Below are 25,549 nucleotides of genomic sequence, written 5' to 3'. Positions count from 1 at the left end.
TCTGTATTGCAAGCATAGTGAATTACTGCAATTTCCTAACAGAGAAGCGAAAGAAAGCTAAACAAAATGGTGATTCTTCACCTTTGCAAGATGAAGTAGATGGTGATGATGATTATCTGGATGAGGATATGAGATTGGAAGATGCTGCAGCTTTGAGACGCATAAATGAGATCTTGTCAGATCACAAGAAGGATATCATGAACTATGTTCCACCACCAAACAAAAATGATATGAGAGAAAAACGCATGTCAAAGGTTCAAGAAAAGCTTGTGGCTTTGTCAAGTGGAGCTGATATTGCAAACATACCCACCACAACAGTAAGGATTGTTCTATTTTCTTCATATGCTTAGGACATGAGATGGTTAATGTTATCATTTATCATATATTAACAAATCTTATTAATGTTACTGACAGGTCCATGATATGCTAAAAGTTTACATGCATGAGACTTCACCTTCAAGGATTTTTTCATATATTTGCTGTTTCCTGCGTTAGCAAGTTAGCGCCAGGAACAGATGAAGAAATAGCCACATTTAATTTCATCCACCATGTAGCTTTCATTTATATGTACTGAAAACGGATCCCTGTCCACAACCAGACCCCACAGACTTTTCCATATTCTCTCCCTCTTGCTTCATATTCCTTGATTCGGGCCTTTGACAGCATGTCGTCTCCTGTATACCATTTTGCCCTTTTGCTCTATCCCTTGCATACCTTACACCCTTCTAAATATTCATGCTTCGACTTTCACTTCATCCTACCACCTCTGCCTCTTTGGTTTCCCCTTGTTCTTTCCACTTCCAACCTGAAAATCCATTTAGTCATTCCCTCATAACTCATTCTCTCTATGTCTCCATACCATTCCAGCACATCCTATTCACTCTCTCATCCTCTTACATACTCTTATTTTACCACCACACCTCCCTCTAGTATTCCTTATTCAATCAACCCTCCTCACGCATCATATTATCTTTGTTCATTTTATTTGAGGCCCATCTTACATCCTCACAACACTGACAGGATCGCTGTACCATCAATCATATCCTTCTTATCCTCTAATGATGGTGACATCTCTTTCCATGCATTTCTCATTGTGCTCCTAGACACCCTGTGACTCACTTTAGCTTCGATGGTTCCATTCACTGCCATATCCACTTCCAGGTATCTTGAACACTCTCATTCCTTCAAGTTCTCTCCATTCAGACTTGTTTCCTAAATAATTGTATTTCTTCACTGTGGAACGTAATGTAATAACCTTGCTTTTATTGACATTTATTCTCAGATTTCTCCCTTCACTCACATCCCAAACCCAGACACCTATTTCTGCAGTTTCATTCTTGTCTGCTACTAGCACAGTCATTAGCAAACAACAGCTGGCCCACCTCCCGGGCCCTCCCCCTTAACCCAACCCCTACCTGATTGCGTACCTGCTTTTCTCTAAGATTCTCTTTCCTTTCCCTTACCTCTTCATTGACAAACAAATTAAACAGTCACAGTGACATCACACATGTCTTCTGCAGACCCATTTTCACTTAAAACCACTCACCCTCCTTAATCCTACTTATGCATATGTCTTACTGTCTTGATAAAGATTATTCACTACTTCTAGCACCTCTCCTCCCTCACTATATATCCATAACACCCTCCACAGAGCATTTCTATCAACCTTTCATATGCTTTCTCTTGATCCATGAATGCTATATACGAATTCCTTGGTTTTTCCATGTATTTCTTGCACACATTCCTCAAAGCACATACTCAAACTACACATCCTCTACCACTTCTGAAGTTGCAATGTTCCCCTGCAATCTGAAGCTCCTACATGCAACTTACCAGGTGCATTCAAACTTACACTTATGTAACTTGGACTTTCACTTTTGCTCCCCATGCCTATACATTGTAGTGCTAAACTGGCATTCTGCTTTCATGGTCCATTTGCTGCTATATCCATTCCCAGGTGTGCAAAACACTTAAATTCCTCCATTTTTTATGTATTCAGACTCGAACACTAACTACTGTACCTCAGCTTGGCTAAACCTCAAAACCATGCTTTTATTTGCATTCATTCTCAACTTTCTCCTTTCATATGCTTCCAAACTCAGTCAACAACTTATGCGGTTTTGCACTTGAATCAGTTAAAGTGCTGTATAATGAGCAAACAATGACAGACTCACTTTCCAGGCCCTCTCATTCCCCATACTCTGCATACTCGACCCTCTCTCCAAGAATCTTGCGTTTACCTCCCTCACCACCCCAACCAGAAACAGAAGGAGGAGTCAAGTAGGAAGTGCTCATCCTCCTTGAAGGCTCAGATTGTGGTGTCTGAATGTGTGTGGATGTAACGAAGATGAGAAGAAAGGAGAGATAGGTAGTATATTTGAGGAAAGAAACCTAGATGTTCTGGCTCTAAGTGAAATGAAGCTCAAAGGTAAAGGGGAAGAATTGTTTGGAAAAGTCTTGGAAGTACAGTCCAAGGTTGGTGAGAGGACAAGAGCTAATGAAGGAGTAGCACTACTCCTGAAGCAGGAGTTGTGGGAATGTGTGATAGAATGTAAGAAAGTAAATTCTAGATTGATGTGGATAAAATTGAATGTGGATGGAGAGAGATGGATGATTATTGGTGCTTATGCACTTGGTCATGAAAAGAAAGATCATGAGAGGCACGTATTTTAGGAGCAGCTGAGTGAGTGTGTCAGCAGCTTTGGTGCATGGGATCAGGTATTAGTGATGAGTGATAAGAATGAGAAGGTAAGTAATGTGGCAGTTGAGGGTATGATTGGTGTATATGGAGTATTCATTGTTGTGAATGGAAATGGTAAAGACCTTGTGGTTATTGGGAATATCTGGTTTAAAGAGAGAGATACATAAGTATACGTATGTGAGTAGTAGAGATGGGCAGAGGGCATTATTAGAGTACAAGTTAATTGATAGGCATGTAAAAGAGAGACTATTGGATCTAAATGTGCTGAGAGAGGCAGCTGGTAGGATGTTTGATCACTGTCTTGTGGAGGCGAAGGGAAAGATTTGTAGAGGTTTTCAAAAAAGAAGAGAAAACATTAGGGAGAAGAGAGTGGTGAGAGTAAGTAAGCTTGGAAAGGACACATGTGTGAGGAAGTACCAAGAGAAATTCAGTGTAGAATGGGAAAAGGTGAGAGCAAATGAAGTGAGGGGAGTGGGTGAGGAATGTGATGTATTTAGGGAAGCAGTGATAGCATGTAGGTGCATGTGGCATGAGAGTGGCCATATTAAAAAGGGTAGTAGGTGCTGGTATGAAGAAGTAAAGTTGTTAGTGAAAGAGAAAAGAGAGGCATTTGGATGATACTTATAAGAAAGGAGTGCAAATTACTGGGAAATGTATAAAAGATAGTGGAAGGAGGTCAAGAGGAAGGTGCAAGGGTTGAAAAAGAGGACAAATGAGAGTTGGGATGAGAGATTATCATTCAACTTTAGGGAGAATAAAAAGATGTTTTGGAAGGAGGTAAGTAACATGCAAAAAGCAAGACAACAAATGGGAGCATCAGTGAAGAGGGCAAGGGGTGAAGTGATAACAATTAGTAACGAAGTAAGGAGATGGATTGAGTATTATGGAGGTTTGTTGAATGTGTGAAATGATAAGAGTGGCAGATGTAGGATGTTTTGGTCAGGGTGGTGTACTAAGTGAGAGGGTCAGGGAGAATGGGTTGGTTAAGAGAGGAGGTGGTGAAAGTTGCGGAAGATGAAACCCGGGAAAGCTCGGATTTAGATGGTACTGCAGTTGAATTCGTTAAAAAAGGGATGACTGTTCTTGATTGGTTGGTAAAGATGTATATATGGATCATGGCAAAGTGCCTGAAGATTGGCAGAATGCATATATAGTGCCATTGGTACAAAGGCAAAGGGGATAAAGGTGAGTGTTCAAACTACAGAGGCATAAAAAAAGATTTCTTGAGTATTCTTGGAAAATTGTATTGGAGGGTATTGATGTAGAGGGTGAAGGCATGTACAGAGCATCAGACTGGGGAGAAGTGTGGTTTCAGATGTGGTAGAGGGTGTGTGGATCAGATGTTTGCTTTGAAGAATGTGTGTGAGAGATACTTAAAGAAACAGAAGGGTTTGTGAGAAATACTAAGAGAAATAGATGGATTTGAATGTGGTATTTTTGGATCTGGAGAAGGCATATGACATGATATTTAGAGATGTATTGTGGAAGGTCTTCAGAGTATATGGTGCAGGAGGTAAGCTGCTAGAACCAGAGAAGTTTTTATCAAGGGTACAAGGAATTTGTACGAGTATGCAGAGAGGAGAGTAATTGGTTTCTAGTGAAGGTCAGTCTGCAGTAGGGGTGTGTGATGTCCCCATAGTTACTTAATTTGTTTATGGATGGGTTGGTCAGGGAGGTAAATACAGGAGTTTTGGAGATAGGGGCGAGTATACAGTCTGTTGGGATCAGAGGGCCTGGGAAGTGAGTCAGTTCTTGTTTACTAGTGATACAGCACTGGTGGGTGACTTGAGTGAGAAACTTCAGAAGTTGGTGACTGAGTTTGGAAAAGTGTGTGAAAGGAGAAAGTTGAGAGTAAATGTGAATAAGGGCAAGTTATTAGGTCCATAAGGGTTGAGGGACAAGTTAATTGGGAGGTAAGAGTGAATGGAGAGAAACTGGAGGAAGTGAAGTGTTTTAGATATCTGGGAGTGGATTTAGCAGCAAATGGAACCATGGAAGTGGAAGTTAGTCAGAGGATGTGGGAGGGGGCGAAAGTTCTTGGAGCAATGAAGAATGTATGGAACGAGAGAACATTATCTCGGAGAGTGAAAATGGATATGTTTGAAGGAATAGTAGTTCCAACAATATTACATGATTGTGAGGCATGGCTTATAGATTGTGGTGTACAGAAGAGGATGGATGTGTTGGAAATGAAATGTTTGAGGGCAGTATGTGGTGTGAGGTGGTTTGATTGAGTAAGTAATGAAAGGGTAAGAGAGATATGTGGAAATAGAAAGAGTATGGTTGAGAGAGCAGAAGAGGATTTGTTGAAATGCTTTGGACAAATGGAGACTGAGTAAGGAAAGATTGACAAAGAGGATATATGTGTCAGAGGTTGAGTGAACAAAGAGAAGCGGGAGATCAAATTGGAGGTGGAAAGATGGAGTGGAAAAGATTTTGAGCGATCCGTGCTTGAACATACAGGAGTGTGAGAGACGTGCAAGGAAAAGAGTGAATTAGAACGATGTGGGATACTGGGTTTAATGTACTGTCTTTGGACTGAATCAAGAAATGTGAAGTGTCCAGGGTAAAGCATGGAAAGGTCTGTGGGGCCTGGATGTGGATAGGGAGCTGTAGTTTTGGTGCATTACACATGACAGCTAGAGACTGAGTGTGAATGAATGTTGCCTTGTTTTTTGATGTTTTTCTGGCACTACCTTGTTGACAGAGGGGAGGGCACTGGTGTTTTTCTGGGGAGGGGTGACACCGGGAAGGGATGAAGGGAAGCACTTATGAATATGTACATTTGTATATATTGGAAAGGATCACAATTTTGCACGTGATCAATTATATTCCTATGAGTCCATGGGGAAAATGAAACACGACAAGTTCCCAAGTGCACTTTCGTGTAATAATCACATCAGGGGAGGTTTTTTTTTTTTTTTTTCGCTGTCTCCCGCGTTTGCGAGGTAGCGCAAGGAAACAGACGAAAGAAATGGCCCCACCCACCCCCATACACATGTATATACATACGTCCACACACGCAAATATACATACCTACACAGCTTTCCATGGTTTACCCCAGACGCTTCACATGCCCTGATTCAATCCACTGACAGCACGTCAACCCCGGTATACCACATCGATCCAATTCACTCTATTCCTTGCCCTCCTTTCACCCTCCTGCATGTTCAGGCCCCGATCACACAAAATCTTTTTCACTCCATCTTTCCACCTCCAATTTGGTCTCCCACTTCTCCTCGTTCCCTCCACCTCCGACACATATATCCTCTTGGTCAATCTTTCCTCACTCATTCTCTCCATGTGCCCAAACCATTTGAAAACACCCTCTTCTGCTCTCTCAACCACGCTCTTTTTATTTCCACACATCTCTCTTACCCTTACGTTACTTACTCGATCAAACCACCTCACACCACACATTGCCCTCAAACATCTCATTTCCAGCACATCCATCCTCCTGCGCACAACTCTATCCATAGCCCACGCCTCGCAACCATACAACATTGTTGGAATCACTATTCCTTCAAACATACCCATTTTTGCTTTCCGAGATAATGTTCTTGACTTCCACACATTCTTCAAGGCTCCCAGAATCTTCGCCCCCTCCCCCACCCTATGATTCACTTCCGCTTCCATGGTTCCATCCGCTGCCAGATCCACTCCCAGATATCTAAAACACTTTACTTCCTCCAGTTTTTCTCCATTCAAACTTACCTCCCAATTGACTTGACCCTCAACCCTACTGTACAAGAAAGAAATATATGTCAGTTGATATACAATGAAGAGATGTAGCTAGGACGCTGTTTTGGTAAACAAGTGATTATCAAATGGCGTCCTAGCTACATCTCTTCGTTGTATATCAACTGACATATTTCTTGCATCTTCCCTGATGATGTGATTATTACACGAAAGTGCACTCGGGAACTTAACTTGTTTCATTTTCCCTTTGGACTCATAGGAATGTGTATATATCTATATGTTTGTGTATGTGTATGTATATGATGATGTGTATTTGTATGCATATGTCCGAGTAAGGGTTGTCTGAATGTGTGTAGATGTAACGAAGATGAGAAGAAAGGAGAGATAGGTAGTATGTTAGGGGAAAGAAACCTCAGTGTTCTGGCTCTGAGTGAAATGATGCTCAAGAGTAAGTGATATGGGAAAGTCTTAGGAGTAAAGTCATGGATTGATGAGTATGTGATGGAGTGTAAGAAAGTAAATTCTAGATTGTTGTGGGTAAAACTGTAAGTGGATGGAGAGATATGGGTAATTATTGGTGCCTATGCAAGTGGTCATGAGAAGAAAGATCATAAGGGGGCAAGTATTTTGGGAGCAGTTGAGTGAGTGTATAAGCAGCTTTGATGCACAAGACTGGGTTATAGTGATGGGTAATTTGAATGCGAAAGTGAGTGATGTGGCAGTTGAGGGTATAATTGGTGTATATGGGGTGTTCAGTGTTTTAAATGGAAATGGTGAAGAGCTTGTGGATTTGTTTGCTGAAAAAAGACTGGCAATTGGGAATTCCTGGTTTAAAAAGAGAGATATACACAGGTTATTTAATGTATGTATGACTCATGGTGAGGTGCCTGAGGATTGGCGGAATGCGTGCATAGTGCCATTGTACAAAGGCAAAGGGGATAGGAGTGAGTGCTCAAATTACAGAGGTATAAGTTTGTTGAGTATTCCTGGTAAATTATATGGGAGGGTATTGATTGAGAGGGTGAAGGCATGTACAGAGCATCAGATTGGGGAAGAGCAGTGTGGTTTCAGAAGTGGTAGAGGATGTGTGGATCAGGTGTTTGCTTTGAAGAATGTATGTGAGAAATACTTAGAAAAGCAAATGGATTTGTATGTAGCATTTATGGATCTGGAGAAGGCATATGATAGAGTTGATAGAGATGCTCTGTGGAAGGTATTAAGAATATATGGTGTGGGAGGCAAGTTGTTAGAAGCAGTGAAAAGTTTTTATCGAGGATGTAAGGCATGTGTACGTGTAGGAAGAGAGGAAAGTGATTGGTTCTCAGTGAATGTAGGTTTGTGGCAGGGGTGTGTGATGTCTCCATGGTTGTTTAATTTGTTTATGGATGGGGTTGTTAGGGAGGTGAATGCAAGAGTTTTGGAAAGAGGGGCAAGTATGAAGTCTGTTGGGGATGAGAGAGCTTGGGAAGTGAGTCAGTTGTTGTTCGCTGATGATACAGCGCTGGTGGCTGATTCATGTGAGAAACTGCAGAAGCTGGTGACTGAGTTTGGTAAAGTGTGTGGAAGAAGAAAGTTAAGAGTAAATGTGAATAAGAGCAAGGTTATTAGGTACAGTAGGGTTGAGGGTCAAGTCAATTGGGAGGTGAGTTTGAATGGAGAAAAACTGGAGGAAGTGAAGCGTTTTAGATATCTGGGAGTGGATCTGGCAGCGGATGGAACCATGGAAGTGGAAGTGGATCATAGGGTGGGGGAGGGGGCGAAGATTCTGGGAGCCTTGAAGAATGTGTGGAAGTCGAGAACATTATCTCGGAAAGCAAAAATGGGTATGTTTGAAGGAATAGTGGTTCCAACAATGTTGTATGGTTGCGAGGTGTGGGCTATGGATAGAGTTGTGCGCAGGAGGATGGATGTGCTGGAAATGAGATGTTTGAGGACAATGTGTGGTGTGAGGTGGTTTGATTGAGTAAGTAACGTAAGGGTAAGAGAGATGTGTGGAAATAAAAAGAGCGTGGTTGAGAGAGCAGAAGAGGGTGTTTTGAAATGGTTTGGGCACATGGAGAGAATGAGTGAGGAAAGATTGACCAAGAGGATATATGTGTCGGAGGTGGAGGGAACGAGGAGAAGAGGGAGACCAAATTGGAGGTGGAAAGATGGAGTGAAAAAGATTTTGTGTGATCGGGGCCTGAACATGCAGGAGGGTGAAAGGAGGGCAAGGAATAGAGTGAATTGGAGCGATGTGGTATACTGGGGTTGACGTGCTGTCAGTGGATTGAATCAGGGCATGTGAAGCGTCTGGGGTAAACCATGGAAAGCTGTGTAGGTATGTATATTTGCGTGTGTGGACATATGCATATACATGTGTATGGGGGGTGGTTGGGCCATTTCTTTCGTCTGTTTCCTTGCGCTACCTCGCAAACGCGGGAGACAGCGACAAAGCAAAAAAGAAAAAAAAAAATTACACAGGTATACGTATGTGAGTAGGAGAGATCGTTAAAGGGCATTATTGAATAATGTGTTGATTGATTGGTGTGTAAAAGACTTTTGGAAATTAATGTGCTGAAAGGAGCAACTTGAGTGAGGGGTGTCTTTTCACTATCTTGTGGAGGCGAAGCTGAAAATTTGTAGAGGCTTTCAGAAAAAAGAATGTTGGGGAGAAGAGAGTGGTGAGAGTAAGTGAGCTTGGAAAGGAGACTTGTGTGAGGAAGTATCACGAGGGACAGAGTGTAGAATGACAAAAGGTGAGAGCAGATGACATGAGGGGAGTGGATGAGAAATGGGATGAATTTAGGGAAGCAGTGATGGCTTGTGCAAAATATGCATGTGGTATGAGAAAGGTGGGAGGTGGGCAGATTAAAAAGAGTAGTGAGTGGTAGGATGAAAAAGTAGGATTGTTAGTGAATGAGAAAAGAGAGGCATTTGGATGATTTGTGCAGGGAAGCAGTGCAAATGAGTGGGAGATGTATAAAAGAAAGTGGCAAGAGGTGAAGAAAAAGGTGCAAGAGTTGAAAAAGAAGGCAAATGAGAGTTGGAATAAGAGAGTATCATTAGATTTTAGGGAGAATGAAAAGATGTTTTGGAAGTAGGTAAGTAATGGGTTTAGGACTAGAGAACAAATGGGAACATCGGTGAAGGGAGCAAGTGGGGAAGTGATAAAAAGTAGTGATTGAATGAGAAGGAGATGGAGTGAATATTTTGAAGGTTTGTTGAATATGTTTGATGATAAGAGTGGCAGGTATAGGGTGTTTTGGTCAGGATGGTGTATGAAGTGGAGGACCAGGAAGAATGATTTGTTGAAGAGAGAAAGATAGTGAACGCTTTGTGGAAGATGAAATCTGGCAAGGTGGTGGGTTAAGATGGTATTACAGTGGAATATATTAAGAAAGGAGGTGACTGTTTTGTTGATTGGTTGGTTAGGATGTTCATTGTATGTATAGACCATGGTGAAGTGCCTGAGGATTGGCGGAATGCATCCATAGTGCCATATTACGAAGGGGATGAAGGTGAGTGTTCATACTACAGAGGCATAAGTTTGCTGAGTATTCCTGGGAAATTTTATTCGAAGGTATTGATTGAGAGGGCGTAGGCATGTACAGAGAATCAGTTTGGGGAGGAGCAGTGTGGTATCTGAAGTGGTAGAGGATGTGTGGATCAGGTGTTTGCTTTGAAGAATGTATGAGAAACAGTCAGAAAAAGAGATGGATTTGTATGTACCATTTATCCCTGGGGATAGGGGAGTAAGAATATTTCCCACGTATTCCCTGCGTGTTGTAGAAGGCGACTAAAAGGGGAGGGAGCGGGGGGCTGGAAATCCTCCCCTCTCGTTTTTTTTTAATTTTCCAAAAGAAGGAACAGAGAATTGGGCCAGGTGAGGGTAGTCCCTCAAAGGCTCAGTCCTCTGTTCTTAACGCTACCTCGCTAATGCGGGAAATGGCGAATAGTTTGAAAGAAAGAAAAGATTTATGGATCTGAAGAAGGTATATGTTAGGGTTGAGAAAAGATTTATGGATCTGAAGAAGGTATATGTTAGGGTTGATAGAGATGCTCTGTGGAAGGTTTTAAAAGTATATGGTGTGGGAGGTAAGTTTTATCCCTGGGGATAGGGAAGAAAGAATACTTCCCCGCATTCCCCACGCATCGTACAAGGCAACTAAAGGGGATGGGGGGGGGGGCTAGAAACCCTTCCCTCGTATTTTAACTTTCTAAAAGGGGAAACAGAAGGAGTCTTGCAGGGAGTGCTCATCCTCATCGAAAGCTCAGATTGGGGTGTCTGAATGTGTGTGGATGTAACCAAGATGAGAGAAAAGGAGAGATAGGTATAATATTTGAGGAAAAAAACCTGGATGTTTTGGCTCTAAGTGAAACGAGGCGCAAGGGTAAAGGGGAAGAGTAGTTTGGGAATGTTTTGGGAGTAAAGTCAGGGATTGGTGAGAGGACAAGAGCAAGGGAAGGAGTAGCACTACTCCTGAAACAAGAGTTGTGGGAGTATGTGATAGAGTGTAAAACTGAAAGTGGATGGAGAAAGATGGGTGATTATTGGTGCCTATGCGCCTGGATCATGAGAGGCAAGCATTTTGGGAGCAGCCGAGTGAGTGTGTTAACAGTTTTGATGCATGAGACTAGATTATAGTGACGGGTGATTTGAATGCAAAGGTGAGTAATATGGCAGTAGAGGGATTAATTAGTGAACATGGGGTATTCAGCGTTGTAAATGGAAACGGTGAAGAGCTTGTAGATTTATGTGCTGAAAAAGGACTGGTGATTGGGAATACTCTGTTTAAAAAGAGATATAAATAAGTATACGGAATGCTTGCATAGTGCCATTGTACAAAGGCAAAGGGGATAAGAGTGAGTGCTCAAATTACAGAGGTTTAAGTTTGTTGAGTATTCCTGGTAAATTGTATGGGAGGATATTGATTGAGAGGGTGAAGGCATGTACAAAGCATCATATTGGGTAAGAGCAGTGTGGTTTCAGAAGTGGTAGAGGATGTGTGGACCAGGTGTTTGCTTTGAAGAATGTATGTGAGAAATACTTAGAACAGCAAATGGATTTGTATGTAGCATTTATGGGTCTGGAGAAGGCATATGATAGAGTTGATAGAGATGCTTTGTGGAAGGTATTAAGAATATATGGTGTGGGAGGCAAGATGTTAGAAGCAGTGAAAAGTTTTTATCGAGGATGTAAGGCATGTGTACGTGTAGGAAGAGAGGAAAGTGATTGGTTCTCAGTGAATGTAGGTTTGCGGCAGGGGTGTGTGATGTCTCCATGGTTGTTTAATTTGTTTATGGATGGGGTTGTTAGGGAGGTGAATGCAAGAGTTTTGGAAAGAGGGGCAAGTATGCAGTCAATTGTGGATGAGAGAGCTTGGGAAGTGAGTCAGTTGTTGTTCACTGATGATACAGCGCTGGTGGCTGATTCATGTGAGAAACTGCAGAAGCTGGTGACTGAATTTGGTAAAGTGTGTGAAAGAAGAAAGTTAAGAGTAAATGTGAATAAGAGCAAGGTTATTAGGTACAGGAGGGTTGAGGGTCAAGTCAATTGGGGGGTAAGTTTGAATGGAGAAAAACTGGAGGAAGTGAAGTGTTTTAGATATCTGGGAGTGGATCTGGCAGCGGATGGAACCATGGAAGCGGAAGTGAATCATAGGGTGGGGAAGGGGGCGAAAATCCTTGGAGCCTTAAAGAATCTTTTGAAGTCGAGAACATTATCTCGGAAAGCAAAAATGGGTATGTTTGAAGGAATTGTTGTTCCAACAATGTTGTATGGTTGCGAGGTGTGGGCTATGGATAGAGTTGTGCACAGGAGGGTGGATGTGCTGGAAATGAGATGTTTGAGGACAATGTCCCAACAATGTTATATGGTTGCAAAGCATGGGCTATAGATACAGTTGTGCGGAGGAGAATGGATGTGTTGGAAATTTAATGTTTGAAGACAGTATGTGGTGTGAGGTGGTTTGATCAAATTAGTGATGAAAGGGTAAGAGGGATGTGTGGTAATAATTAGTGTGGTTGAGAGAACAGAAAAGAGTGTGTTGAAATGGTTTAGATGCATGGAGAGAATAAGTAAGGAAAGATAGATGAAAAGGATATAGGTGTTAGAGGTGGAGGAAACAAGGAGAAGCAGAAGACCAAATTTAAGGTGGAAGGATGGTGTGAAAAAGATTTTGAGCGATTGGGGCCTGAACATACAGGAGGGTGAAATGAGTGCAAGGAATAGAGTGAATTGGAACAATGTGGTATACTGGGGTTCGACCTGCTATCAGTGGATTGAACCAGGGCATGTGAAGCATCTAGGGTGAACCATTGAAAGGTCTGTGGGGCCTGGATGTAGAAAGGGAGCTATGGTTTCATTGCATTACACATGACAGCTAGAGATAGAGTGTGATCGAATGTGGCCTTTTTTGTCTTTGCTGGCACTACCTCGATGTGGTGTGTGTGTGTGTGTGGGGGGGGGGTTGCTTTGTACTGTGTGGCGGGGTGGTGACGGGAATGGATGCAGGCAGCAAGTATGAATATGTACATGTGTATATATGGTTCCATATATATGTATACATGTACAAGTGAGTCAGTTGTTGTTCGCTGATGATTCAGCACTGGTGGCTGGTTCATGTGAGAAACTGCAGAAGCTGGTGACTGAGTTTGGTAAATGAATAAGAGCAAGGTTATTAGGTACAGTAGGGTTGAGGGTCAAGTCAATTGGGAGGTAAGTTTAAATGGAGAAAAACTGGAGGAAGTGAAATGTTTTAGATATCTGGGAGTGCATTTGGCAGCGGATGGAACCATAGAAGCGGGAGTGAATCATAGGGTGGGGGAGGGGGCGAAAATTCTGGGAGCCTTGAAGAATGTATGGAAGTCGAGAACATTATCTCGGAAAGCAAAAATGAGTATGTTTGAAGGAATAGTGGTTCCAACAATGTTGTATGGTTGCGAGGTGTGGGCTATGGATAGAGTTGTGCGGAGAAGGGTGGATGTGCTGGAAATGAGATGTTTGAGGACAGTATGTGGTGTGAGGTGGTTTGATTGAGTAAGTAATAATAGGGTAAGAGAGATGTGTGGTAATAAAAAGAGTTTGGTTGAGAGAGCAGAAGAGGGTGTTTTGAAATGGTTTGGGCACATGGAAAGAATGAGTGAGGAAAGATTGACCAAGAGGATATATGTGTCAGAGGTGGAGGGAACAAGGAGAAGTGGGAGACCAAATTGGAGGTGGAAAGATGGAGTGAAAAAGATTTTGAGTGATCGGGGCCTGAACATGCAGGAGGGTGAAAGGTGTGCAAGGAATAGAGTGAATTGTAACGATGTGGTATATCGTGGTCGACGTGCTGTCAATGGATTGAACCAGGGCATATGAAGCATCTGGGGTAAACCATGGAAAGTTCTGTGGGGCCTGGATGTGGAAAGGGAGCTGTGGTTTTGGTGCATTATTACATGATAGCTAGAGACTGAGTGTGAACAAATGGGGCCTTTGTTGTCTTCCTAGTGCTACCTCGCGCACATGAGGGAGAGGGGGTTGTTATTTTATGTGTGGCGGGGTGGCGATGGGAATGAATAAAGGCAGAAAGTATGAATTATGTACATGTGTATATATGTATATGTCTGTGTGTGTATATATATGTATACGTTGAGATGTATAGGTATGTATATTTGCGTGTGTGGATGTGTATGTATATACATGTGTATGTGGGTGGGTTGGGCCATTCTTTCATCTGTTTCCTTGTGCTACCTCGCTAACGCGCGAGACAGTGACAAAGCAAGATAAATAGAAGGCGACTAAAAGGGAAGGGAGCGGGAGGCTGGAAATCCTCCCCTCTCGTTTTTTTTTTTTTTTTTTTTTCCCAAAAGAAGGAACAGAGAAGAGGGCCAGGTGAGGATATTCCCTCAAAGACCCAGTCGTCTGTTCTTAACGCTACCTCGCTATCGCGGGAAATGGCAAATAGTATGAAAGAAAGAAAGAAAATGTGTGCGAGTAGGAAGAGAGGAAAGTGATTGGTTCCCAGTAAATGTCGGTTTGCAGCAGGGGTGCATGATATCTCAATGGTTGTTTGATTTGTTTATGGATGGGGTTGTTAGGGAGTGAATGCAAGAGTTTTGGAGAGAGGGGCAAGTATGCAGTCTGTTGTGGATGAAAGGGCTTTGGGAAGTGAGTCAGTTGTTGTTCGCTGATGATACAGCACTGGTGGCTGGTTTGGGTGAGAAACTTCAAAAGCTGATGACTGAGTTTGATAAAGTGTGTGAAAGGAGAAAGCTGATAGTGAATGTGAATAAGAGCAAGGTTATTAAGTTCAGTAGGGTTGAGGGACAAGTTATTAATTGGGAGGTAAGTTTGAATGGAAAAAACTGGAAGAAGTGAAGTGTTTTAGATATTTGGGAGTAGATTTGGAGCGGATAGAACCATGGAAGCAGAAATTAGGCACATTGTGGGGAGGGGGCGAAGGTTCTGGGAACGTTGAAGAATGTTTTAAAAGGTGAGAACGTTATCTTTGAGAGAAAAAATGGGTATGTTTGAAGGATTTGTGTTTCCCATGATTTTATATGGTTGCGAGGCATGGGCTATAGATAGGGTTTGTGTGGAGGAGGGTGGATATGTTGGAAAGGAAATGTTTGAGGACAATATGTGGTGTGAGGTGGTTTGATCAAGTAAGTAATGAAAGGGTAAGAGAGATGTGTGGTAATAAATAGAGTGTGGTGTAGAGAGCAGAAGAGAATGTATTGAAATGGTTTGGTCACGTGGAGAGAATGAGTGAGGAAAGATTGACCAAGAGGATATATGTGTCAGAGGTGGAGGGAAGAAGTGAGGGACCAAATTGAAGGTGGAAGGATGGAGTGAAAAATATTTTGAGCAATTGGGGCCTGAACATGCAGTAGGGGAAAGGCATGCAAGGAATAGAGTGAATTGGAATCATGTGTTATATCGAGTTCGAGGTGCTATCATTGGATTGAACCAGGGCATGTGAAGCGTCTGGGATAAACCAAGGAAAGTTTTGTGGGGTCTGGATGTGGAAATGGAGTTATGGTTTCGGTGCATTTCATGTGACAGCTAGAGACTGAGTGTGAATGAATGTGGCTTTTGTTGTCTTTTAGCGATACCTCGTGGAGGGAGGAGGTGCCATTTCATGTGTGGCAGGATGGCAGCGGGTATGGATGAAGGCAGCAAGTATGAATATGCATATGTGTATATGCCTATGTATGTATATGTTGAAATGTATACGTATGTATATGTACATGTGTGGGCGTTTATGTATATATGTGATTAAGTGTAATAATAAGGGGAAGAGTGGTTTGGGAATGTCTTGGGAGTAAAGTCAGGGGTTAGTGAGAGGACAAGAGCAAGGGAAGGAGTAGCAGTACTTCTGAAACAGGAGTGGTTGGAGGATGTGATAGAGTGCAAGAAAGTAAACTCTAGATTGATATGGGTAAAATTGAAAGTCGATGGAGAGAGATGGGTTACCATTGGTGCATATGGATATGGGCATGAGAAGAAAGATCATGAGAGGCAAGTATTTTGAAAGCAGCTGAGTGAGTGTGTTAGTAGTTTTGATGCACGAGACTGGGTTATAGTAATGGGTGATTTGAATGCAAAAGTGAGTAATGTAGCAGTTGAGGGAATAATTGGTGTACATGGGGTGTTCAGTGTTGTAAATGGGAATGGTGAAGAGCTTGTAGATTTATGTGCTGAAAAAGGACTGGTGATTGAGAAAACCTGGTTCAAAAATAGAGATATACATAAAACCTGGTTCAGAAATAGAGATATACATAAGTGTATGTAAATAAGTAGGAGAGATGGTCAGAGAGCGCTGTTGGATTACGTATTAATTGATAGACGCGCGAGAGAGACTTTTGGATGTTAATGTGCTGAGAGATGCAACTGGAGGGATGTCTGATCATTATCTTGTGGAGGCGAAGGTGAAGATTTGTTGAAGTTTTCAGAAAAGAAGAGAGAATGTTGGAGTGAAAAGAGTGGTGAGAATAAGTGAGCTTGGGAAGGAGACTTGTATGAGAAAGTACCAGGAGAGACTGAGTACAGAATGGAAAAAGGTGAGGACAAAGGAGGTAAGGGGAGTGGGGAAGGAATGGGAAGTCTTTAGGGAAGCAGTGATGGCTTGCGCAAAAGATGCTTGTGGCATGAGAAGCGTGGGAGGTGGGTAGATTAGAAAGGGTAGTGAGTGGTGGGATGAAGAAGTAAGATTATTAGTGAATGAGAAGAGAGAGGCATTTGTACAATTTTTGCAGGGAAATAATGCAAATGAATGGGAGATGTATAAAAGAAAGAGGCCGGAGGTCAAGAGAAAGGTGCAAGAGATGAAAAAGAGGGCAAATGAGAGTTGGGGTGAGAGTTATCATTAAATTTTAGTGAGAATGAAAAGATGTTCTGGAAGGAGGTAAATAAAGTGCGTAAGACAAGGGAGCAAATGGGAACTTCAGTGAAGGGGGCTAATGGGGAGGTGATAACAAGTAGTGGTGATGTGAGAAGGAGATGGAGTGAGTATTTTGAAGGTTTGTTGAATGTGTTTGATGATAGAGTGGGAGGTATAGGGTGTTTTGGTCGAGGTGGTGTGCAAAGTGAGACGGTTAGGGAAAATGATTTGGTAAACAGAGAAGAGGTAGTGGGAGCTTTGCGGAAGATGAAAGCCGGCAAGGCAGCAGGTTTGGATGGTATTGCAGTGGAATTTATTAGAAAAGGGGATGACTGTATTGATGACTGGTTGGTAAGGTTATTTAATGTATGTATGATTCATGGTGAGGTGCCTGAAGATTGGCAGAATGCTTGCATAGTGCCATTGTACAAAGGTAAAGGGGATAAGAGTGAGTGCTCAAATTACAGAGGTATAAGTTTGTTGAGTATTCCTGGTAAATTTTATGGAAGGGTATTGATTGAGAGGGTGAAGGCATGTACAGAGCATCAGATTGGGGAAGAGCAGTGTGGTTTCAGAAGTGGTAGAGGATGTGTGGATCAGGTGTTTGCTTTGAAGAATGTATTTGAGAAATACTTAGAAAAGCAAATGGTTTTGTATGTAGCATTTATGGATCTGGAGAAGGCATATGATAGAGTTGATAGAGATGCTCTGTGGAAGGTACTAAGAATATATGGCGTGGGAGGCAAGTTGTTAGAAGCAGTGAAAAGTTTTTATCGAGGATGTAAGGCATGTGTACGTGTAGGAAGAGAGGAAAGTGATTGGTTCTCAGTGAATGTAGGTTTGTGGCAGGGGTGTGTGATGTCTCCATGGTTGTTTAATTTGTTTATGGATGGGGTTGTTAGGGAGGTGAATGTAAGAGTTTTAGAAAGAGGGGCAAGTATGAAGTCTGTTGTGGATGAGAGAGCTTGGGAAGTGAGTCAGTTGTTTTTCGCTGATGATACAGTGCTGGTGGCTGATTCATGTGAGAAACTGCAGAAGCTGGTGACTGAGTTTGGTAAAGTGTGTGAAAGAAGAAAGTTAAGAGTAAATATGAATAAGAGCAAGGTTATTAGGTACAGTAGGGTTGTGGGTCAAGTCAATTGGGAGGTAAGTTTGAATGGAGAAAAACTGGAGGAAGTAAAGTGTTTTAGATATCTGGGAGTGGATCTGGCAGCGGATGGAACCATGGAAGCGGAAGTGGATCATAGGGTGGGGGAGGGGGCGAAAATCCTGGGAGCCTTGAAGAATGTGTGGAAGTCGAGAATATTATCTCGGAAAGCAAAAATGGGTATGTTTGAAGGAATAGTGGTTCCAACAATGTTGTATGGTTGCGAGGCGTGGGCTATGGTTGGAGTTGTGCGCAGGAGGATGGATGTGCTATAAATGAGATGTTTGAGGACAATGTGTGGTGTGAGGTGGTTTGATCGAGTAAGTAACGTAAGGCTAAGAGAGATGTGTGGAAATAAAAAGAGAGTGGTTGAGAGAGCAGAAGAGGGTGTTTTGAAATGGTTTGGGCACATGGAGAGAATGAGTGAGGAAAGATTGACCAAGAGGATATATGTGTCGGAGGTGGAGTGAACGAGGAGAAGTGGGAGACCAAATTGGAGGTGGAAAGATGGAGTGAAAAAGATTTTGTGTGAATGGGGACTGAACATGCAGGAGGGTGAAAGGAGGGCAAGGAATAGAGTGAATTGGATCGATGTGGTATACCTGGGTTGACATGTTGTCAGTGGATTGAATCAGGGCATGTGAAGCGTCTGGGGTAAACCATGGAAAGCTGTGTAGGTATGTATATTTGCGTGTGTGGACTTATGTATATACATGTGTATGGGGTGGGTTGGGCCATTTCTTTCGTCTGTTGCCTTGCGCTACCTCGCAAACGCGGGAGACAGTGACAAAGCAAAAAAAAAATATATATATATATATATATATATATATATATATATATATATATATATATATATATATATATATATATGCAGGAGGGTGAAAGGAGGGCAAGGAATAGAGTGAATTGGAGCGATGTGGTATACCGGGGTTGACGTGCTGTCAGTGGATTGAATCAGGGCATGTGAAGCGTCTGGGGTAAACCATGGAAAGCTGTGTAGGTATGTATATTTGCGTGTGTGGACGTATGTATATACATCTGTATGGGGGTGGGTTGGGCCATTTCTTTCGTCTGTTTCCTTGCGCTACCTCACAAACGTGGGAGACAGCAAAAAAAAAAAAAAAAAAAATATATATATATATATATATATATATATATATATATATATATATATATATATATATATATAAATTATTTATTTATTTTGCTTTGTCGCTGTCTCCCGCGTTTGCGAGGTAGCGATATATATATATATATATATATATATATATTTTTTTTTTTTTTTTTTTTTTTTTATACTTTGTCGCTGTCTCCCGCGTTTGCGAGGTAGCGCAAGGAAACAGACGAAAGAAATGGCCCCCCCCCCCATACACATGTACATACACACGTCCACACACGCAAATATACATACCTACACAGCTTTCCATGGTTTACCCCAGACGCTTCACATGCCTTGATTCAATCCACTGACAGCACGTCAACCCCTGTATACCACATGACTCCAATTCACTCTATTCCTTGCCCTCCTTTCACCCTCCTGCATGTTCAGGCCCCGATCACACAAAATCTTTTTCACTCCATCTTTCCACCTCCAATTTGGTCTCCCTCTTCTCCTCGTTCCCTCCACCTCCGACACATATATCCTCTTGGTCAATCTCTCCTCACTCATTCTCTCCATGTGCCCAAACCATTTCAAAACACCCTCTTCTGCTCTCTCAACCACGCTCTTTTTATTTCCACACATCTCTCTTACCCTTACGTTACTTACTCGATCAAACCACCTCACACCACACATTGTCCTCAAACATCTCATTTCCAGCACATCCATCCTCCTGCGCACATCTCTATCCATAGCCCACGCCTCGCAACCATACAACATTGTTGGAACCACTATTCCCTCAAACATACCCATTTTCGCTTTCCGAGATAATGTTCTCGACTTCCACACATTTTTCAAGGCTCCCAAAATTTTCGCCCCCTCCCCCACCCTATGATCCACTTCCGCTTCCATGGTTCCATCCGCTGACAGATCCACTCCCAGATATCTAAAACACTTCACTTCCTCCAGTTTTTCTCCATTCAAACTCACCTCCCAATTGACTTGACCCTCACCCCTACTGTACCTAATAACCTTGCTCTTATTCACATTTACTCTCAACTTTCTTCTTCCACACACTTTACCAAACTCAGTCACCAGCTTCTGCAGTTTCTCACATGAATCAGCCACCAGCGCTGTATCATCAGCGAACAACAACTGACTCACTTCCCAAGCTCTCTCATCCCCAACAGACTTCATACTTGCCCCTCTTTCCAGGACTCTTGCATTTACCTCCCTTACAACCCCATCCATAAACAAATTAAACAACCATGGAGACATCACACACCCCTGCCGCAAACCTACATTCACTGAGAACCAATCACTTTCCTCTCTTCCTACACGTACACATGCCTTACATCCTCGATAAAAACTTTTCACTGCTTCTAACAACTTGCCTCCCACACCATATATTCTTAATACCTTCCACAGAGCATCTCTATCAACTCTATCATATGCCTTCTCCAGATCCATAAATGCTACATACAAATCCATTTGCTTTTCTAAGTATTTCTCACATACATTCTTCAAAGCAAACACCTGATCCACACATCCTCTACCACTTCTGAAACCGCACTGCTCTTCCCCAATCTGATGCTCTGTACATGCCTTCACCCTCTCGATCAATACCCTCCCATATAATTTACCAGGAATACTCAACAAACTTATACCTCTGTAATTTGAGCACTCACTCTTATCCCCTTTGCCTTTGTACAATGGCACTATGCACGCATTCCGCCAATCCTCAGGCACCTCACCATGAGTCATACATACATTAAATAACCTTACCAACCAGTCAACAATACAGTCACCCCCTTTTTTAATAAATTCCACTGCAATACCATCCAAACCTGCTGCCTTGCCGGCTTTCATCTTCCGCAAAGCTTTTACTACCTCTTCTCTGTTTACCAAATCATTTTCCCTAACCCTCTCACTTTGCACACCACCTCGACCAAAACACCCTATATCTGCCACTCTGTCATCAGACACATTCAACAAACCTTCAAAATACTCATTCCATCTCCTTCTCACATCACCGCTACTTGTTATCACCTCCCCATTTGCGCCCTTCACTGAAGTTCCCATTTGCTCCCTTGTCTTACGCACCCTATTTACCTCCTTCCAGAACATCTTTTTATTCTCCCTAAAATTTACTGATAGTCTCTCACCCCAACTCTCATTTGCCCTTTTTTTCACCTCTTGCACCTTTCTCTTGACCTCCTGTCTCTTTCTTTTATACTTCTCCCACTCAATTGCATTTTTTCCCTGCAAAAATCGTCCAAATGCCTCTCTCTTCTCTTTCACTAATACTCTTACTTCTTCATCCCACCACTCACTACCCTTTCTAAACAGCCCACCTCCCACTCTTCTCATGCCACAAGCATCTTTTGCGCAATCCATCACTGATTCCCTAAATACATCCCATTCCTCCCCCACTCCCCTTACTTCCATTGTTCTCACCTTTTTCCATTCATGGGGAAAAAGAAACATAAGTTCCCAAGTGCTTTTTCATGTAATAATCACATCATCATGTACATATACGTGCATATACATATACAGATATGCACATGTACATGTTCATACTTGCTAACTTCATGCATTTCCATCGCCACCCCACCACACATGAAACAACATTCTATTTTATCGACCAACCCCTATGGGTAGATTAGCAGTTGGGTTGACTGTGGACTGACTGCCATAACCAGGATTCATGCCTTTGTGCTCGACCCTGGCCACCTTCTGAATGTGTCATGGTTAGGAATGGCTAGCCACTACACCCACGGGTGTCTGTAACTTCTGATTCAGTAGAAGTGATGCTACTCCATAAACTTTCACCCATCTGCTAACCCTGAGACTTTCTCAAACCATTCAACCACCTTGTCCATGACCTTTGTCTTACTCATGAGGTAGAACATCTAGATTCCTGTCCTCAAACCTATTACATCTTTTTTGTCTGATCTTGGTTTCATTCACAAACATAAAGGTACTCTAGAGTCTTTGAGGAGGTTGAAGACTCCTCACTTGGATCCTCCTCCTACCTTGGGTTTTAGAAATAGAAATACAAGAAGTGAGGTTTTCATCCTCCCCTACCTACTTTTAATTGCCTTCTTCGAAGCACTGAAAATGAATGGGAATGTTCTTCTCTGTTCCTAGGGATGATGAAAAATTATCACGTTTGTAGATGTAAACAGCTGACACCTGGAATTGTCATCCCATTGAACTTCTGTGTAATAGTGTTTTCTTTTTGATGATTGTATTAAACACAGAGCCAACTATAGTATGTTGCTGCATAAAGATGATGGGAATCCATTTTTTATTAACCTCAGAGAATGATTGGTTTTTCTTAGTTTGATCAATTTCTTGTTAACTGCTGTCTTGTCTCCTGAGAGAGTTTCCTTGGGTGAAGGTAGTGTTTTTGTTTGTTTTCCATTTGATGGCTGTTAACTTGCCTTTAGTGACTAATGGTATTCCATCAGTGAAGTGGGCTGCTTATGTTAGTGCTGATAGAAATTTGAATTTTGTCAAAAATATTTTTGTGCAGTAACCATTGATTGATTATTTATTTTCAGAATCTGGATGATATGGAGGATGTGGAGGAGGGTAAAAAAGAGCTGATTACTCGTGAGATTACGCAATTCAGGGAGCAAATGAAGGTAGGGTATTCAGATATACACCTTTATTATCATTTTAGGACTGGTTTAGGCAGGAGACAATGGGCATTTTGCATCAAATTATGACAATCAATGGAACATGATAGTTATATTCTAACCTTATTTGATATGCACATAGATACAAGTTGCTTGGCTCACTAAACAAAGACTAAAAATACATCCAGTAAAGTGATCAGTGTTTTGCAATGACTTGTTGACTGCAAACTCCAGTATGTTTCCTGCTCAGTCTGTTTCAAAATATTTCATCTTTTTTATATATATCCTTTTCCATACATTAACTACATGTTTGGCATAATCAATTTTTTGAGCCTAAGTATACCTGCATAAAGTTTGTTCATACTTTGGATGTAAACTTAATGTAGAAGCTCATTTAAGTTGATCATGGCTTACATGTATTTCATCCATGACATCTCTAATGTTAATTTGCCTGATAGCTGTACGACAGATTTCTATTCACTTTGAGAGTAATGTTTAGATTCACTAATGGGTTATTCTTCTCAGCACAACAAAACTGGTGGCTTACAACCTTGGGTTTGAAAATATTTTTTAGCTTTACTTATGTGTTGGTATTTTCTGGAAAAATTCAGCCATTTACCATAGGTCACACCTTCCTAAAGTTCATAAAATATTTCAACGAAACATAGGCCCTGTTTATCATTCTCAAAAGAGCATATTTTCTAATTTGCCTTCTATTGATGTGATCTCCAGTTCTGTAGCAGAGATTCCAGCTCTTGAATCATGAAATGTAACTACATATATACTTGATAGGATGAATATTTATGTAACATATGCAGGATTTGGAAAAAGGAATAGAATTTTTCCTAGATGATTTGATCATTGTACTGAAAACTATTTAAAATAATTGATTAATAATGTTTGGATTCTTGTTATGGTATTCATTCAACTTAAATTTATTATATAACCAATGAATTTGTTTTTGTAGAGGCTGCCACCTTGTATAGGTGGGAGATTCATAGGACTCTACCTGCTCGAAGTCACCATTGGTGAGGATGTTTCATTAGGAGTAGTCTTGTCAAAGAATTCATACCAGAGAAGTCTACATTTCCCTTCTGCAGGAAGCAGCACAGCCTTAGGCTGCAGGAGTCTTTATCAAGGTTCTGAGTTGTCTTCAGTAACACCAGGACTTTTTCACAGAAATTGGTCTTTGGTTGGTTATAAATGAAAATATAGATGTAGTGCCATAATAAAGGTGTTATTTCATAAAGGCTTTTGTGTGCTGCATATATATCTGTAAAGAAAAAAAAGCACACTTAGGGTATAGAATTTTACAGAGATCTGAATTGGGTGCCCTGCTTCACTTGTGGGAAAATACCTTTTTAGTGTAGAGAGATAGTAGCACCTGTCATGTTTTTCTTGTTCATTAATTTCATTTTGATGCTATATATATATATATATATATATATATATATATATATATATATATATATATATATATATATATTTCATACTTTTTGCCATTTCCCGCATTAGCGAGGTAGCGTTAAGAACAGAGGACTGAGCTGTTGAGGGAATATCCTCACTTGGCCCCCTCCTCTGTTCCTTCTTTAGGAAAACTAAAAACAAGAGGGGAGGATTTCCAGCCCCCCCGCTCCCTTTCCTTTTAGTCGCCCTCTATGACATGCAGGGAATACGTGGGAAGTATTCTTTCTCCCCTATCCGCAGGGATAAATATACCCACCTGTTTAATGAAAAAAGGCATTGAAGAAGCTGAATTCTAATATATATATATATATATATATATATATATATATATATATATTATTATTTTTTATTATACTTTGTCGCTGTCTCCCGCGTTTGCGAGGTAGCGCAAGGAAACAGACGAGAGAAATGGCCCAACCCCCCCATACACATGTATATACATACGTCCACACATGCAAATATACATACCTACACAGCTTTCCATATATATATATATATATATTTTTCTTTTCTTTCATACTATTCGCCATTTCCCACATTAGCGAGGTAGCGTTAAGAACAGAGGACTGGGCCTTTGAGGAAATATCCTCACCTGGCCCCCTTCTCTGTTCCTTCTTTTGGAAAAAAAAAAAAAAATGAGAGGGGAGGATTTCCAGCCCCCCGCTCCCTTCCCTTTTAGTCGCCTTCTACGACACGCAGGGAATACGTGGGAAGTATTCTTTCTCCCCTATCCCCAGGGATAATATATATATATATATATATATATATATATATATATATATATATATATACACATATATTTTCTATCCCTGGGGATAGGGGAGAAAGAATACTTCCCACGTATTCCCTGCGTGTCGTAGAAGGCGACTAAAAGGGGAGGGAGCGGGGGGCTGGAAATCCTCCCCTCTCACTTTTTTTTTTTAATTTTCCAAAAGAGAAGGGGCCCAGGTGAGGATATTCCCTCAAGGGCCCAGTCCTCTGTTCTCAACGCTACCTCGCTAATGCGGGAAATGGCGAATAGTATGAAAGAAAGAAAAATATATATATATATATATATATATATATATATATATATATATATATATATATATATATATATATATATATATATATATATATATATATATATATATATATATATAGTGGTTGCTATGTAAAAGTGGGTGCAAGGGGATACTGATACAAGCGATAACATACTGATGATCAGGGGAGATGGTTGGAGACCAGAGCAAAACCTATACACAATATACAATGTTTCATTATAATGATGACAGTAGAATTCAGCTTCTTCAGCGCCTTTTTTCATTAAGTAGGTGGGTATATTCCAAGGTAGTTCTTTAAGATTTATCACCCAGAGTAAACTGAAGTCTTATGACCTGTGTGATGGTTTGTTTTTGATTTTTTCTTGAATCCATTTTATTACATCTGAAAGGAAGAAGAGCA

The 25,549-nt window shown here is 41.3% G+C and overlaps 1 protein-coding gene across 5 annotated transcripts in view; it reads left to right on the top strand.

Annotated features, from left to right (window-relative positions):
- The window catches only part of LOC139758172 (RNA-binding protein 25-like), a 419,675-nt gene that overhangs the window by 163,244 nt on the left and 230,882 nt on the right, over window positions 1–25,549 (top strand). For all 5 annotated transcript variants that reach the window (XM_071679363.1, XM_071679360.1, XM_071679361.1 and 2 more), the window contains 2 exons: window positions 43–317; window positions 22,562–22,645. In XM_071679363.1, the coding sequence (XP_071535464.1) occupies window positions 43–317; window positions 22,562–22,645 (359 nt within the window). The remainder of the gene's footprint in view (window positions 1–42; window positions 318–22,561; window positions 22,646–25,549) is intronic.

The sequence above is a fragment of the Panulirus ornatus genome, chromosome 29, assembly GCF_036320965.1.
Source record: "Panulirus ornatus isolate Po-2019 chromosome 29, ASM3632096v1, whole genome shotgun sequence".
Lineage (NCBI taxonomy): Eukaryota > Metazoa > Arthropoda > Malacostraca > Decapoda > Palinuridae > Panulirus > Panulirus ornatus.
Note: the sequence above shows the minus strand (reverse complement) of the source record. Positions and strands in the feature narration are given on the sequence as shown.